The sequence below is a fragment of the Eubalaena glacialis genome, chromosome 13 (genome assembly GCF_028564815.1).
Source record: "Eubalaena glacialis isolate mEubGla1 chromosome 13, mEubGla1.1.hap2.+ XY, whole genome shotgun sequence".
NCBI classification, from domain to species: domain Eukaryota; kingdom Metazoa; phylum Chordata; class Mammalia; order Artiodactyla; family Balaenidae; genus Eubalaena; species Eubalaena glacialis.
The window spans coordinates 93,384,410-93,402,317 of record NC_083728.1 but is presented as its reverse complement, the minus strand read 5'-3'; the positions used below and the strand labels follow the sequence as shown (position 1 = coordinate 93,402,317).

Below are 17,908 nucleotides of genomic sequence, written 5' to 3'. Positions count from 1 at the left end.
CCTTCCAAAAATGTTCGTTACGAGTTCATCAATTTACTTCAGGAGCGGGCAGTTTAACGAGACTGAAGGTAAGGCCACTCTCACAGAAGAGCAGCTTGTCACACGTGCGGGGCGCCCGGCCCGTGGGCGACGAGGCCCCAGAGGAGGCGCCGGAGTCTCCATTCTCACCGCGGCCGAGGAGGCCAGACCGCGGCAATGCCAGACGGCAACGCTGTCCCCGAAACACGCGACGGCCTCCTTCCCTCTCTGACCTCTGCCCTCCCCCTTGGCAGCGACACGGACCAGTGTCAGAGCGAAGTTTACTCCCAGACTTCTGTCATCCTGCCTTTAAAACACAACAAAACAAAAATGCTGTGATTCTTGAGTCTCACGGAACACGGCAAACAGCGTCCGCGACGGGGAACTGCTCCCGGGTTCTGGACACGCGCCTTTCTCCCTGCGATGACGGTAGTGATGCTTTCCCAGCCCCAAGCCCTGCAGCGCTGCTGCCTGAGCCTGTGACCCGGGCAGCTCTCAGCGGCGGGGGCCGCTCTGACCCTGCGAATCTGCCCCCCGCCACACACACACACGGGTGCTCTGAGTTCACCCATGACTTAATCCCCAGGACAAAGAATAAAAGCTCCCATCAAAACGTATCCTAACTGAACCAAGATAACAGGCGAACGGACAAAACATAAACGCTGCAGATGCCACAGGGTTCTACGTGCGCGGCCAACCCCGGGGCCAGGCGTCTGGCATCAATGAACTCTGATTTCAGGGGTGCCCCTAACAGGGACGGCAGCGCCATTTTGGGGGTGAGCCCCGCACACTTGACTCGGGGTGTGGAGCCCACATTCTCTGGGGTCCACACTCTCACCCTCGGGGACGTCCCAGCACTGCAGGACCGCCCCAGGCTGGCCCGTCCGGGGCTTGCCCTCCAGAGCCCACCGAGCGTGCTGAGAGGCAGGATCCCAGAGCTCCGACAGCGAGGGCGGGCAGGGCCATTGGGGGGCGGCCGCAGAGGCAAGCATGCTGGGGGGCCTGCCCGCCACTGTGGGTCTTCCCGGCGGCCCTCCCCCTCCCACCACCTCCGCCCCCCACTGCCTGCCGCAGGTACCTGGCTGGAAACCTCATACTCCACGTGCTTGAGGAAGAGGCCCTTCTTCTCGGGGATGAGCTCCACCTGCACGGCGTCCCTGGCCAGCAGCTCCGGCAGCGTGAGCGACAACAGCAGCGGGTTCCCCGGCGGCATCTGCATCCGACTGGAGTCCGGGGCCCTCGGCTCGCTGACCTGGGGCGCTGGCGGTGAGTCTGCTGGAGACAAGGTGAGCGCAGCTGCTCAGACAGGGAGGCCGCCCCTCCGACACCGCCTGCTGGCTCAGCACGTGGACTCCGGCCACGTCACCCGGCCAAACCCCGTCCTGGCCCCGGTGACGCTCATTCATTCAGGCTGGGGGTCCACTCAGGGCCACGTCCTCCTCTCATAAACCACCACGCCATGAATCAGCAAACACGCCCACATGTCTAGGACCGGGCAAGTCTAGATTTCAACTTGGGCAGAGAAAAAGAAGTGAAATGTTTACAAGTTACGTGCAAAAGTAGAGCCCTCCTTTTCTCCAGAGTCAAGAAAAGGGTTAAAACGGAGAAACGGGCCATACGATCTTCTACATGTGCCGGCGTTTCCAGAATCAGAGCACACTGCGTTCCTGCCACCAAAATCATTCTAATGTGTAAAAACCTGCATGCTTGCTTGAGCCAGAGTTCCTGCTCACACAAATCGAAGCATTAAGCCCTAAAACTTGAACTTCCTTAGACACAAGAAGTCACCCACATATCATTCACAGGACAGGGAAAGACAAATCAGAGATTTTATATCTAACAACCGCCAACAAACAAACAAAGAAATCCTGTTAAAAGGTCACTTTGGTTTTTAGTACAGAGAAGAGTTTAGAACTTTAAAGAAAAAAAGGTTCTTTTCAGTTAAAAAAAGAAGAAGGTTAAGGTATCCCTTGGGGGAAAAAGGTCTCATTCCAAGTAACACTGTTATAAATAAATACAACAAATGGTAGATCACATTTCTCCACCTTCTTAATTTTCTACGTCATTGTATCACTTTTTCTGATTTACTTCTTAAAGTAATTCTTCAGTGCAAGATTCTGGTTTACATTCTAATGCAGAATTAATGACCAGAGTATTTTCATCTGTGAAATCACTCAGCATTTTAGGATTTAAAATATAGCTGCCTTGAACTGACCTTAAAGATAAAGAAAATAAACAAGGGCTTAACTTGTATCTGGGAACCCCCAAGGGCCTCAAAACTCCATACAAAAACTAAATGTTGGGCTTCCCTGGTGGCTCAGTGGTTAAGAATCTGCCTGCCAATGCAGGGGACAAGGGTTCGAGCCCTGGTCCAGGAAGATCCCACATGCCATGGAGCAACTAAGCCCGGGCGCCACAACTACTTAGCCTGAGCTCTAGAGCCCGTGAGCCACAACTACTGAGTCCACGTGCCACAACTACTGAAGCCCACGTGCCTACAGCCCGTGCTCCACAACGAAGAGTAGCCCCAGCTCACCGCAACTAGAGAAAGCCCACGCACAGCAATGAAGACCCAACGCAGCCAAAAATAAATTTAAAAAAAAAACAAAAAAAAACCCCCACTAAATGTCATGTGCTCTAAAGCAGGCTGCTCTCAAGTGAGGGCATATATCCCAGGGTCGCAACAATCCACCAAGTGCAGGAAGAAGACATTAACAACTGTACTTGTATTTTCTTTATTTTTTTTTATTTTTTCATTGTACTTGTATTTTCTATCTCTTCCTTTTTAGTTTATATTACAATGTATATAAGAGTAGTAGAGTGTAGTACATGCATACAAATTATTAAAATATGCATATGTATAAATTGTGTACATGTGTATGAGTGTGCGTACAGGTGTTGCATGTGGGTGTGTGTGTACGAGTGCATACATACATGAGTGTGTACGTGTGTATGAGTTTGTTTGAATATGAGGTGTGAGTGTGTATAAGTGTGTATGTGTACATGTGTGCACACACATGTATGAGTGTGTGTACATAAGTGTCTGTATATGAAGTGTGTATATGGGCGGGTGTCCCCAACTGACAGTCCCCAATACCTTAATGACTAAAAATGTGTGGAGACCACATCTCTAGAAGGTACCTGTTCTCCGAAGTCATCCCAAGACCCCAGCCCCTTTCCATGTAAAAATATTTTTACATGGAAAGGGGCCTTAAAACTGTGTTTACCCAGCCTCCTTGGGGACCACAGAAATCCTCAAGGAGCCAACAAGCTTTTCTTAAGTACCAGCTCCAGGGAACACGGTGATGAATAAGACAGGGTCCCTGAGCTCATTAATTCATCCACACAGAAAACAGCTGTGTCCACCATTGCCAGGCACAATCTATAAATATCCAAACTCCGCAGAGAATGGGAATCAGCCCACGATAACTCTTAACAGCGCCCTGAGAATCAGGACACAGCTCCAGGATGCAAACTCCGGAAGGGCAGGGATTCGCTCAGCTCTGTTCTCAGGTATGTTCCGGCGAGGGGAGCCTGGCACACAACGGGGGCTCAAGGAATGTTTGCTGAGTGACTATTTACTGTTATTTATTGTATTTCCAGGAGGGAAATACAGAGCACCTCTGGGGAAAAGCAAAATCTTAACTAGAGCGCAGAATATGTGGAAAAACAGGAAACAATAAAGCTAAAAAGGTAATGGGGGAGAATATTTTTATCAGAGAAAATATGTGCAAATCATACATCTGATAAAGGACTTATATCGGGAATATACAAAGAACTTACAACTCAGTAAAAACACGGACAAACAATCCAATTTAAAAATGGGCAAAGGGTTTACATAGACATTTCTCCAAAGATGTACAAATGGCCAGGAAGTACAGAAAAAAATGCTCAACATCGCTAACCGTCATGGAAATGCAAATCACAGCCACACTAAGATGATGCCCTATGTTGACTACAATTAAAAAAAAAAAAAGATTACATTGAGTGCTGGTGAGGATGTGGAAAACCCTCACATATGCTGGTAGGTGTGTAAATGGTGCAGCTGCCTTCAAAAACGGTCTAGCAGTTCCTCAGAATGTTAGAAATACAGTTACTGTATGACCCAGCAACTCCACTCCTAGGTATACACTCAGGAGGAATGAACATGTGTGGCCACACAAAGACCTGTATACAAATGTCCACAGCAGCATGATTCATAAGAGCCAAAGAGAGGAAAAACCCAAATGTCCATCAATTGATGAATGGATAAATACAAGTGGTCTATGCACACAATGGCATATTATTCAGCCATAAAAGTGGAATATTATCCAGCGTGTACAGATTCATGCTGCACCACGGACGAACCTTGAAAACATGATAGTAAGTGAAAAGCAGCCAGTCATAAAAGACCACATATGGGATGATTCCATCTACATGAAATATCCAGATGAGGCAAGCCTACAGAAACAGACAGTAGTTTAGTGCTTGCATGCGGCTGGGGCGAGGGTGGGGGGATGCAGGGGCCTGAGGGAATGGGGGGGGGGTAGGCGAGTGACTGGTGAAGAATAATGGGTTTCTCCTGGGACGCAATAAAATGTCCTAAAATTGACTATGGCGATGGTTGCGCAACTGTAAATATACTAAAGACCACCGTATTATACGCTTCAAATGAGTAAACTGCCTGGCACGTAAATGATATCTCTATAAACTCTTTAAGTATCAAAGGTAGGTGACATCAATAAGAAAGGCAGAGTAAGGACCTCCAAAAATCCTCTCCTCCACAAAAGCAACGAGGACACTAGCAAAATTGTCAGAATCAGCTTTTTCAGAACACTGGGAAGTGACTAAAGGTTTGTGGCAATCCAGGGTACATTTATTGATGCAATAATTAGTTAAGTCAAAATGAGGTCAGAGTGGAGTAGGGTGGGCCTTCATCCAATACGACTGGAGTTTTTATAAGAGGAAGAGACCACATGAAGGCACAGACACATGGACACACAGACAGGAGGCCACGTGACAGCACAGGCAGAGGCTGAGGAGCTGCACCTGCAGACCCAGGAACGCCCAGGATGGCTGGCCACCACCGGGAGCTACAAGAGGCGGCAAGGATCCACCCCGACAGGCTTCAGAGGGCGCATGACCCAGCCTCCGCAACTGTGCGACAAGGTATTTCTGTTGTTTTAAGCCACCCAGTCTGTGGTGCTTTCTTACAGCAGCCCCAGGAAACTCACACTACAAACTTTACAGAATTAGTTCAGAAAGGTTGTTAAATAAACGAGCTACAACAAAGAGCAACAACACCTTGGAGGGAAAACTGATTTCCAGAGATGCTACATTATTTTCTTTTTTTAGCTTATTTATTTTGGGGCTGCATTGGGTCTTCGTTGCTGCACGTGGGCTTTCTCTAGTTGCAGCAAGCGAGAGCTACTCTTCGCTGCCGTGGGCGGGCTTCTCATTGTGGTGGCTTCTCTTGTTGCGCGGAGCATGGGCTCTAGGCGCGTGGGCTTCAGTAGTCGTGGCGCACGGGCTTAGTTGCTCCACGGCATGTGGGATCTTCCCGGACCAGGGCTCGAACCCGTGTCCCCTGCACTGGCAGGCGGGTTCTCAACCACTGCGCCACCAGGGAAGCCCCAGCTACGTTATTTAAACTGTCCAGTCTCCAACAAAATTCTCTAAGACACGCAAAGAAACAACAAGGTAGTGCCAAAGCGGGGGCGGGGGGCACACACAACAGAAACCGTCCTTAAAAAAGCCTAGGTACTGGACCTATTAAAGACCTTAAATCAGCTATTTGAAATACGTTCAAAGGACTAAAGGGAACCATCTCTAAAGAACTAAGGGAAAGGGGCTTCCCTGGTGGCGCAGTGGTTGAGAATCTGCCTGCCAATGCAGGGGACACGGGTTCGAGCCCTGGTCTGGGAAGATCCCACATGCCACGGAGCAACTGGGCCCGTGAGCCACAACTACTGAGCCTGCGCGTCTGGAGCCTGTGCTCCGCAACAAGAGAGGCCGCGATAGTGAGAGGCCCGCGCACCGCGATGAAGAGTGGCCCCCGCTCGCCGCAACTGGAGAAAGCCCTCGCACAGAAACGAAGACCCAACACAGCCATAAATAAATACATAAATAAATAAAATTAAAGAATGATTGTTTTAGCCACAAGCTGTTATTTAAAAAAAATAAATAAATAACGGAAAGTATGAGAACAACACCTCGCTCACAGGGAATATCACTAAACAGACAGAAATCATAAAAAAGAAACAGATAAAAATTCTGGAGCTGAAAAGTTCAATAACTGAAAAATTCACCGGAGTCTCAACAGCAGATCCGAGTGAGCAGAAAGAAGAACCAGCAGACTTGAGGTTGGGTCAGTTGAGATGTTTTTTTCAGCCTGATGGACGGAAAGGAAAAAGGGTGCAGAGAAACAAACAACTCCTCAGAGACGCGTGGGACACGCCAAGCATGCCAACAGAATCCTAACAAGAATCCCAAAGGGAGAAAGGGTTAGAGAGAACACGTGAATAAATAATAGCCAAATCTGATTTAAATAATCCAAGAACTCAAAAGATTCCAACTAGGATAAACTTGAAGAGATTCTCACTTAGACACCTCATAATTAAACTGTTCAAACTGTACAATGAGAAAACCCTGAAAGCACCAGGAGAGAAATGACTCGCCAAGTACAAAGGGCCCCTTTAAGATTAATGCTGACTTCTCGTCAGAAACCATGGAGGCCAAAAGGCAATGGGACGACGTACTCAAAGGGCCAAGAATTCTACATCCAGCAAAACTATCCCTCAAAAAACAAAGGAGAAATTAAAACATTCCCAGATTCCCAAAACTGACAGGATTCCTCACCAGCAAACCTTCCCCATGAGAAATGAATCCACATGAAGAAATGAAGCACACCAGTAACCACAAAAGACAGTACTCACGTATTTATTTTATTTGTAATTCTTTCTCCTAGCTGATTTCAAAGACAACTGTATAAATCAACAACTATAAATCTGTTTTGATGGGCAAACGATTTATAGAATTGTAATTTGTATGATGATGACAGCACAGAAAGGGGAGAGGGAATGGAGCTATACAGAAGCAAAAGGTTTATATATTACTGAAATCAAATAGTATTAATCCAAGCTAGACTGTTCTAAAATATGGCAGCTGTAACTCCCACGGCAATCACCAAGAAAATAACCTCAAAAAAGTATAATAACCAAAACTATGTGGGAATGTAAATGGAACACTAGAAAATACTTATTTAATGTAAAAGAAAGCTGTAACAAAAGAACAGAGGAAAAATTAAATTAATGGGGGAAAGATCATTGAAAGAGCACCAGAGGTCTCTATTAAAATTTTTACGTAAGATAAAAATACACACTCAATAGAGAAAACTTTATGATTTTCCTGATGATTAAAATAAGATAATGTCCCAAGACAGAATGTAAGCTCAATAATGATTACCAAATGATCACATGCTGCTGAGAAATCTGAACTTTGATCACTGGAGGATTTAAAAGACAACTCAAAAGACACATTTTAAACCAAAGACATTGCTCTCAACCACCTTGAGAACAAGCCCTTTGCAAAAGTTTCAATCACAAGAAAGCCACCATCCCAAACATCAATTTACTAAACTAAGACACCCATATTTTCAAAGAAAAAAAAACTGAAGAGCAAAAAAAAAGGGAAAAAGACCATTTCAGACAGGCTGCACTGTCATGTGATGGCCCACACGCTGACGCTGACGAAAGGGCAGAAATGCAGGGAGATTCTGGTTTACCAAGGGAGTCAATGTCAAGGTCACCGGCAGGACTTTAAGACTCTTATCAAATGGAGCCTCCTACACAGGTTTTAGCAGCCCCATAAGACCAGGGCCTGGAAGAGGCACCATCCACCAAGCCAGCCCCCTCAGAGATGAAACAGCTCGGACAAGAGAGGCCAGCCAGGCCCCTGATGAACGGTGGTGGACAAAGGCTGGCTCTGACCTTAGACGGACATGGGCGGAAATCCAGTCTCCGACGTCCCCAGCAGTGTGGCTGGCCAGTGACGGCCTCTGAGCTTTCCAACAGGCCTCTCCAAGGGTGTTCCCTCCAAACTTTCCAGCACAAAACTGCTCTACCGTGGGGTCCCCTGGAGTCGGAAGCCCTGGCCTTGAAAAGCCACCCACTGTCCTGACACTGGGCCAGGAAGCAGCTCTCAGACCCACAGGCTGAGAATTGGGCTAACACCGGCCCACACGGATGGCCCTTGTGGGAACAGAACGAGACAGCAGAGCTAAGATAACCAGCTCCCAGACACATTCGGGAACCCTTGCCTCCAGCCCAGATCTCATTTGTTCCAATCCCAAGAGAGTCTCTAAGTGTGCTGAGTAAAACTTAGCACGTGCTCCCCAGGACAACAGGTGTCGGGCCCTTGGCTCCAGGCTGGCCCACGGGTCAGGGCCTCACGGTCAGCGAGGCCAGGCCTCACACTCCCTCCTCTCTGGATATCTCACTCCGCTGGCTCCAGGGTGACAGTGACAAAGAGCTGCAGTACTCCCAGGCCAGCCACCAGCGCACTGTGTGCCCCCAAGGTCACACAGCATGAAGAGGGAAGCAGTCAGCTAGGAGTATCTAACACCCATTCAGCTCTGAGATTCTGGGATTCTCCAAGTCAGTTATCCACAAATCAAAGCAATGAAACTTCAAACACACACACAGACCAACTATCCTTCCCAACACACTTCCATCAGAACCTTTAGGCAGTAACCCTGCCACTGGGATGCATCCCAAGAGGTCTAACCCCACCTGTTCTGTTAGCAGCTAACATCTGGGGCCCTTACTCCCAAACAAAGCTCTGGGAAACAAACAGGATTTGCTGAATAAACCACGCTGTCTCGCACACACCCTTGCTTTATCTAAGCAAACCTCAGCAAATGCTGACCAACACGGAAGTCCAGACTGGGAGACCCCCCCACAGTGAGCACAGGGCGCCACCCACGGGGGCCAAGGCCAGCCTGGCTGCCCACGCGATCCATGCCGGCTCCAGTGGGGGGCTGCTCTAAGCCCTAGGAGAACCTCCTAACCCCGCTCAGCCCAGGCAGCCCCGGGGTCCTCCCTGCTGGCAGAGCTCCCCTCAGTGTGAAGTGCCTTTCGAGCCATGAGAGGTCACGTGGCCCCCAAAGGCAGCCAGCGCAGAAGGTCCCTATTTTCTTCGTTTAGTGGCAGGTGCATACGAACATGTCTTCTGATGGACTCCACGCTCAGGGTTCCACCACCAGTGCCGTCCGCGGCTGCTCGTTCACCAGAACGTGGGGAGGACGGGGACCAGCGAGACAGCACCGTCACAGGGCTGAGATCTCCAAACTGAGCACGCATCAGGAGCACCTGCGGGCTCGCCTGCCCACTGGTGGTTAAGGTAGCTCTTACCAAAAAAAGAGAAGTGTTGGCAAGGGCGTGGATGGATTGGAATCCTTGCGTGTGGCTGCTGGGACCGTAAAAGTTGGTGCAGCCGCTGTGGAAAACAGTGCAGCAGTTCCTCAAAAAATTAAATATAGAATCCCCATAGGAGCCAGCAATTCCACTTCTGGGTCTGTACCCAAAAGAACTGAAAGCAGGAACTAGAAGACATATTTGCACAACCATGTTCAATGCAGTATTATTCACAGTAGCCAAAAGGTGGAAGTACCCAAGTGTCCACTGACAGATGAATGCATCCACGAAATGCGGTCCATCCACACGACGGAACACTATCAGCCTTAAAAAAGAAGGAAGTACTGACACATGCGACATCGTGGATGCACCTTGAGGACATCATGTCCAGTGAAATAAGCCAGACACAAAAAGACAATGTATGATTCCACTCACGTGAGGTCCCTAGAGCAAATTCATAGAAAAAGAAAGCAGATGGTGGGGACCAGGGGCTGCGGGCCGGGAGGATGGAGGGGGAGTGTTCAATGGGGCAGAGTTTCCATCTTGCAAGATGAATACGTTCTAGAGATGGATGGTATCAATGGAGGCACAACAATATGAAGGCACTTAATGCCACAGAACTGTACACCTAAAAACGGTTAGAATTTTACGTTATGTATATTTTACACTTAAAAAAACACAGATTGCTGGGCCCCAGTCCCAGAGTCTAGGGCGGGGCCTAAGAATCTGCATTTGTAACAAGTTCCCAGATGCTGCTGTTGATCCGGGGGCCACAGTGTGAGAACCACTGTCACAGGGCGACCAGAGGGAAGGAATTCAGGGCCTCACCCAGACCCATGCCCCTCATCTAACAAAAAGCAGATGTGCACAAATGCTGCCACCGTGCTTTCTGCAGTCGTCAAATGCGGAACGAACGACATTCCAGACAGACAACCTTTTCACCGAAATAACGTAAGATGGGGTCAGCAGACACCATTTTCAACCTGAATATTCCTTCTCAGGCTCATGAAACTGCTTCAACCTTTGAAAACTTCTCTAGGCTACACTGTTATTCTGCAGTTAACGAAGTGTTCTCAGGAAATGGAAGCAGAAGTTTCCTCATCTTTATCATGGCCGTGGCTTCAGAAATGAGCATTCAGCAGCTCCATGGCCAGGGGACGACAGGAACGCCCCCCACACGCCAGGAAACAGAGCTGCCCCATCTGTGGTCAGCTCGCCCTAAGAAGTGATCTGTCACCAGCCAGCTTTTGATTGTCCCTAACTCAGGAGTTCAACTGAACAAACTGTGCATGGCCTCAATTTCATCAACTTTAAGGTTTACTTTTCTTTTAATAACCTATTTTATGTAATGTTACAATATCTTGAAATAAAGGGACTTCCCTGGTGGCGCAGTGGTTAAGAATCCGCCTGCCAATGCTAGGGGACACGGGTTCGAGCCCTGGTCCGGGAAGATCCCACATGCCGCGGAGCAACTAATAAGCCCATGCGCCACAACTACTGAGCCCACGTGCCACAACTACTGAGCCCACGAGCCACAACTATTGAAGCCTGCGTGCAGCAACGAAGACCCAACGCAGCCATAAATAAATAAATAAATAAATAAATTTATTTTAAAAAATCCATTTAAAAAAAAAAATCTTGAAATAAAATCTCTCCAACCCAACAATCTATATACATCCGTGTTCATTGTGTGCATTATCCTCGTGTACAGGGTTGTGATATGACACAAACAATTTTCAAATACCAAGCATGTTTCCAAGCTTCCATGACCACGTTTCTGTCAACTTTTCTGTAGAAGCAAAAACCTCCTAAATTCCTAGCCACTCAGATAATCACTATGAACACTGTTTCACTTCCACCTTATCCTTTTAAATACATGTATTTTTGTTGTGAAATACTTCAAACATACATGAAAATACAGGAAATATCAGAACCCATGTATCCACCAAGATTTCACTAAAGAGGACGTTGTGCCCTATTTTTTGCTGAAGAGAATTTTTAATAAACAAAATGTTACGGATGCATACCATCCTCCCCACCCCCCTTTTCCTATTCCAAAGTAACCACTATCCTAGAGTTGATGGGTACGATTTCCAGGCAGGTCTGTGCACTTTCTCTACATAAGTGTCCAGAAAGTCCATGCAAACATTGTGTTTCATTATACACAATAAACATAGAATTCCTTTTTTTTCCCACTGGCTTTTAAAACCCTTTTATATTGAAACAGAGCGTGCTAACAGAGAAGCGAACATCTCAAAACTGTTCAGCTCAATGAATTTACACGTCAGGGTAACAGCACCTGGATAAAGGAAGGTACCCCTCACGTTCCCTTCTCCCCAAGGGAGAGACTTCTAAAGCCACAGGTTACCTCTGCCTGATTCTTTGTTGATACCATACACGTGGACTCAAATCCTGAGTGTACAGCCCCTCTGCGTGGCTCATGGGGCACAGACGGTCCATTTTCTTGCTGTGGATCGCGCTGTGTGACCAGCCGGGGCCTATCACTCATTCTGCGGCCGCGCGGCATCGGGGCAGCTTCACACGCTGCTGCTACAAACACGCCAGCACCGGCACGTTGGTGGATGCATGTACGCATTTCTGTTCGGTACATTCCTGAGAGTGAAATTACTGGATCCCGGGGTTTCGTATGTGCAGCTCAGTAAATAATTCCAGTTTTCCAAGTAACTGAGCCAGTTTACACTCCCAGCAGCAGGGGTTCCAGCTGCCTCCCATGCTGGCCGACACTCACTATTTTCCGTCCGGTTTTCCTCGCCCTTCTGGTAGGCCCTTGACTCTTGAATACAGTCGCAATTCATCTGCCATTTTACCTTGATTTCTTTCCTTTTACAACACTGTTCCATATTTTCGAAGTTATTAAGACTGTTACCTGTAAAGACTGAATAATAACTTAGATATGGAACTAAAAATCATTTAGCCGTTCTCCTACTAACTGCTTTCTACTCTTAAAAAACAGCATGAAGAATATCACCGTTCACAAAATAGTTTGCCCTATTTTTTATTCTATCCTTAGAATCCACTCGTAAAGAATTCCACATTTTTTCCCTGCTCACAGACGCTTTCCGAAAGGCTTTTATCTTTCCACGCGAACCGCACTACACCACCAGCACTCCCTTCAGAAACGCCCCTCGGAGAGTCACTGCAGTCACCCTAGTGATCTGTGCATGTTTCCTGGCAGCATTTAAAAAAAAAACACTGAAGTTTCCTAACTGAGGATCAGAAGGGCAATCGCTAAAGAGAATAGCTCCTAACGCGGGGTTTCCCCAGCTCCACCGCCACCCCCCCAAAACGCCCCTTCACCTTCCTCGGCCAGCAAAGCCCCCGCCCGCCTGCTCCCCTCTCTCCAGCCACGCCAGCTGCCCGGCCGCCCCGAGAACGCAGCGCGCCGCTGCCGGCCCGGCGCCTTCACCTGTCGTCTCTTCTGCCAGGGTTCTCCTCCCAGAAACCCACCAGGCCACCTCCTTCGAATCCTGGGGCAAAAGTCACTCTCAGTGACGTTCCCTCAGGGACAACGGCCCTGCGCCCTAGCTGCCCCCGCGGCTCTGACGTGCGCCACCGACTCGCCGCGTCTGCCGAGTACCATCCGCCTCCCGCTACAGGAACATCAGCCCCACGAGAGCGGGCCTCTCCGTGTATTTTGTTCACCGTTAGTATCCCAGCGATCGAGAGCACTGCCCGGCACGTAGTGAGCGCTCGGTGAGCATTGGTGGACGGAACGGAGGACCCCAATTCGCAGGAGCAAGAAGGCCGTGCGGGGAACTCAAGGCCTACTGTGTTCTCCTAGGCAGGCGACAGCCGCATGCCCTCCCCACCCGCACAAGGCGCACTCAGGCCTCAGCAGCGACAGGAACCGCGCCTCGGGGAGCCGCGCGAGAAGACAGCTGCTCACGCAGGACGGCTGTTAACACGCACGGCCACGCGGAGCCCCGGAGCAGCGACACCCTCAAGCTGGCTGTGCCCTCCCATGCCCCCCCATGGCCTCTCTGCCAGGTTGCAGTGAAATCCTTTTATCCCCCCAAAGAACAGAAGGCAAAACCCCTGATTTTACAGAAAGCTGTAACGTGCCTTGCGGGTAACCAACCTACCCAGCAAGAGAAGAATGTTTTTCACCTTCCTGCGAAGGTTTAAGTGTTTTTACCTTGAAGCAAAATATAAACTCTCTTAAGGCCCCTCCAAGCCCTCTGGTGCTTATTAGCTGAGAATTCCCAAACTGAATCCCGTCCAGCCTCCAAAGCTCAATTCAGACACCTCTTCACCAGTGAAGTGTTTCCCAAGCCCCAGTTGGAGTCACTGACCCTTCCTACTTTCGTGATTGGCTTGAACGTCCTTGCTGAGCTTTCCTAATCCATCTCGTTCACGGGTTTCTCCCACACACCACATAAACGCCTTCAGGGCGCTTTGATTCCCTAATACTGCCTAGCACAGGGGTGGCACACAGCACGTGCACCCCAAAAGTTCTTTATGATGGACAACCGGGTTTCCAAATGCCACAGAATGACACCAGACCCCTTCCTCACACCATACACAACAACTCATTCCAAATGGATCACAGCCCTAAATGTAAGAGCTAAAACTACAAAACTCTCAGCAGAAAATACAGGAGTAAATCTTTATGACCTTGGGTTAGGCAAAGCCTTCTTAGGTATGACACCAAAAGCATCAACTAAAGAACAAAATAGATGAATTGAACTTCATCAAAATTAAACACTGTTGTGCTGTAAAAGATACCATGAAGAAAGTAAAAAGCCAACCCACAGAAATGGAGAAAACATCTGTCAACCATGTATCTGATAAGGGACTTGGGTCTAAAATACATAAAGAATTCTTATAACTCAAGTTTTTTAAAAAGACATATTACCTAATTTTAAAGATGGACAAAGGATTTGAATAGACATTTCTCTCCAAAGGAGACGCACAAAAGGCCAACAAGCACATGAAAAGATGACCAACCACATGAGATTCCACCCACTGGGATGGATATAATGAAAAAAGCAATAACAAGTGTTGGTGAGGATGGGGAGAAGTTGGAACCCTCATAGTTTGCTGCAAAACAGTCCAGCAGTTCCTCAAAAGGTTAAACATGGGTTACCATGTGACCCAATGATTCCATTCCTAGGTGTACACCCACGAGAAATGAAACCCTATGCCCACACAAAGACTTGTATATGAATGTTCACGTCAGCATTAGTCATAACAGCCAAAACACGGAAACAGCCCAAATGTCCGTGGACTGATGAATGGATAAGTAAAATGTGAATTATCCATACAACGAAATATTATTCAGCCATAAAAAAAAAATGAAGTATTGACCCATGCTACAACATAGATGAACCTTGAAAACACTGTGCTGAGTGAAAGCAGTCAGTCACAAAGGACCACAAATTATATGGTTCTATTTATATGAAATTTCCAAAACAGGCAAATCTACAGAGACAGAAAGAGCAGTGGTTGTCTAGGCTGGGGGAAGAGGGGGTTGGGGGAATGGGGAGTGACTACTAACGGGTACGGGCTGATGAGAATGCTCTAAAATCAATTGTGGCGAAGGCTACATAACTCTCGGAATACACTAAAAATCACTGAACTGTACCCTTGAAATGGGTGAATTATGTGGTATGTGACTTATATCTCAATAAAGCTTTTAAAAATGCTTTATGAATTCCTTCTCTTCTCTCTAGTTCTTGTGAATACAAACTAAGTATCCTCCCACCCCAGCACTGTGCCTGGAACACAGCTCGCAATCTTAAAGAAGGTGTCTGCTAAGAAGGGACAATACCATCTACCTGTGAAACCCTTTGGTTGGGTTTCAGGCACAAGTAAGAAAATGTGAGCTGGTGATGTTGCCACAGAAACTCCAAGTGGCCACACTCAGGACCCTGTGGACCTCCCCGGGGTCCACGTGGCCTGAAGCTGCAAGTCAGTCGAAGTGGAAGCAGCCACTGAGGGCCAAGAAACCAGTCAAGTTCCCCTTAATAAAGTGCTTTTTTCCCCTCTTCTTCCTCTTCCCATGAATTCAAAGGCAGGGAGGAAGACAGTCACCTGGACAGCTGGGTGCGGTATCGACCACCACTCGAGCAAGAGCCACGACCAGTGTCTGAACCTTCTGGATGTTGATATAACATCTCTTGAATCCTACAAACAGTCTAAGTAGGTACTGTGACCCCATTTCACAGATGTGAAAACTGGAGGCTCAGCCGGCAGCATGGCCCGCCTGGTCAGAGTCAGCCAGGTGATGCGTGGGGCCTGAACTTGCACCAGGTTACCCGATGACACCAGATCCTTGTTGCCTCCTTAACTCACAGGCCCTCATTCGAGGCCCACAACGTGGAGAGGAGCAGGGGCGGGCACACCCCACGCCTGGGCCAGGGGTCAGAGGGTCTCAGCGCAAACCCTGCTGTGAACGAGCCGCTCACCTCTCTGCACTCAGTTTTCTCCTCTCCAAAATGGGGACAATACCATCTACATTACTGGTTGGCTACAAGAATGTTAAATATATGTTTATATGTGAAGGCAACTAGCACGCGGCTGGTTTTTACAGGACATGTGCCCAGATGAAACCACAGAGCGAATGAACTGCTGGCCAGGGGACGTGGCTCCCTCAAGCACTGGGTCCCCTGACATGTGACTCCCTAAATTCTGCTGGTAATCCCCAGAGCGCCAACTGCCCCTGGGACCTCCGGGGACGTGAACCACTCACGTTCACACAAACGGGGCTTCTCCGGCTGAAAGTGGCTATTCCTTCCTGAGGGAGAGTCGAGGGGCCAAAGCACAAAGAGAGGGGAAAATCACTGGTTTGTTTCCTTAGGACGTCACAAGACTGAAGGCCAGTCCCGAAAGGAGTCACCTATCAGACGATTTCCTCTGACTCAACTTGGAGCAAGAGGAACCCGCAGGGCAGCCACGGGACCCCTGCTTCTCCGTGAATCTCACCAAACCTGCTTCTGAAAGGGTTCATTGAGTCTCTCCCTCAAGAAGCCTCTTAGGTCTCTCATTTCTGGAATGTTTTTATGTGGGGAGGCCCAGGGACTTTTTCCAGAGTTTAAAAAGAATACTACTTTAGCTAACTCGGGAAATCTTGGAATAACTCACAAAGTAGAAGTTCAAAATTCCAAAAAGAATACTCACCTCTGTTTAACTAAATTCAATCTGGTTTTGGTATTGTTCTTTTTTTTTAAACCCTCCTCCCAGGCCTGGATGGTTCCGTCTGAAAGTGACTCAGGTTTTCTAGGATCTCTGGACACGAAAGTGAACATGTTCCAAAATATCTGGCAGACTCAGTGTGTCTCGATCCCAGTGGAGGCTAAATGGAGGACCTGTGTTCACAGCCTCATTCAGTCCCTTTAATAAAAGTCCAAGCGATCACCCAACAGTACAAGCCAAGTGACATACAATTAAATCCATTTAAACAGATATTTACTGATCCACAGAAGGGGTCACAAGGAGTGAGACAAGGCCCCTGCCTGGGGAGGGGGCGGGGGGTGGGATGAACTGGGAGATTGAGATTGACATATATACACTAATATGTATAAAACAGATAACTAATAAGAACCTGCTGTATAAAAAATAAATAAAATTTTTTTTAAAAAAAGGCCCCTGCCTTCCAGCTGCCTGCGGGGTAAACGACCAGGAATGCAATTAATCAACCAGAACACGGAACGCCTCGGAAACTGGCATGAACAAATTAGGAACCGTGAAAAATGTCACAGAAAGAAAAATATTTAGTCAGCTTCCCCGCCCCAATGAAACCTCTGCACTAAATGGTGGAGACCCAGTTTTCCAGGCCACGAAGACGGGACTCTCATGCAGTGCCTGTCTGCCCAGAACTCCGAAACCGGTGAACCAGGGTGATCTAAGCATCTCAAACAGCTGGGGGAACTCGGCCCGTGGGTCGCAACACACGTGACGTGATCTGTTGAGAGCTCTCACGCCCAAGCCAGCTGGAAACAAGCCCCCGGTCGACGCCCCGCTCCCCAGATTGAACTCGGGACGCTCAGCAGACGGGGTGCAGGGCTGAGGCCCAAGCCCGCACCCTCACCGCTGCCCGGCGCTGGCGCTCCCTTTCTGCAGAGAGAACACGACACCGCACGAGGTCTTGGGTGCTCCTTACGAGCACAGGCTCACGGAGCCACCTCTCCCGCTCAGAAAAACCCTCTGAGGACAGAAGGGTCTCCGTCCGGGAGGCACCGGCTAAAGCAATCGGGAGCGAATCCTCCAGACGGGATCCTGAAAGGGGTCCGCGGGGCAGCCGAGCCCGGCCGCTGGAGCGGGAAGGCAACACTCCCACCGGGGGCCGCAGCCGCGCGCCGGACGGCACTCCAGCTCCGCCACCCGCTAGCTGTAGGTGCCGGGCACGTTACGGCCTCTGCGTGCCTCAGTTTCCTCATCTGTAAAGCAGGAGTGGTGAGACGCCTCGCCTCATAGCATCAGAGAGGATTAAGCTGCTTCACACATCAGGCACAAGGAAGGGCATCTGGCACACAGCA

General features: G+C 48.7%; 1 protein-coding gene across 2 annotated transcripts in view; it reads right to left on the bottom strand.

The window, feature by feature from the left end:
* The window catches only part of SNX8 (sorting nexin 8), a 39,584-nt gene that overhangs the window by 14,958 nt on the left and 6,718 nt on the right, over positions 1-17,908 (bottom strand). The window contains exon 2 of one of the 2 annotated variants that reach the window (XM_061208641.1): positions 1,097-1,293. In XM_061208641.1, the coding sequence (XP_061064624.1) occupies positions 1,097-1,293 (197 nt within the window). The remainder of the gene's footprint in view (positions 1-1,096; positions 1,294-17,908) is intronic. The other variant, XM_061208642.1, reaches the window with a different exon arrangement.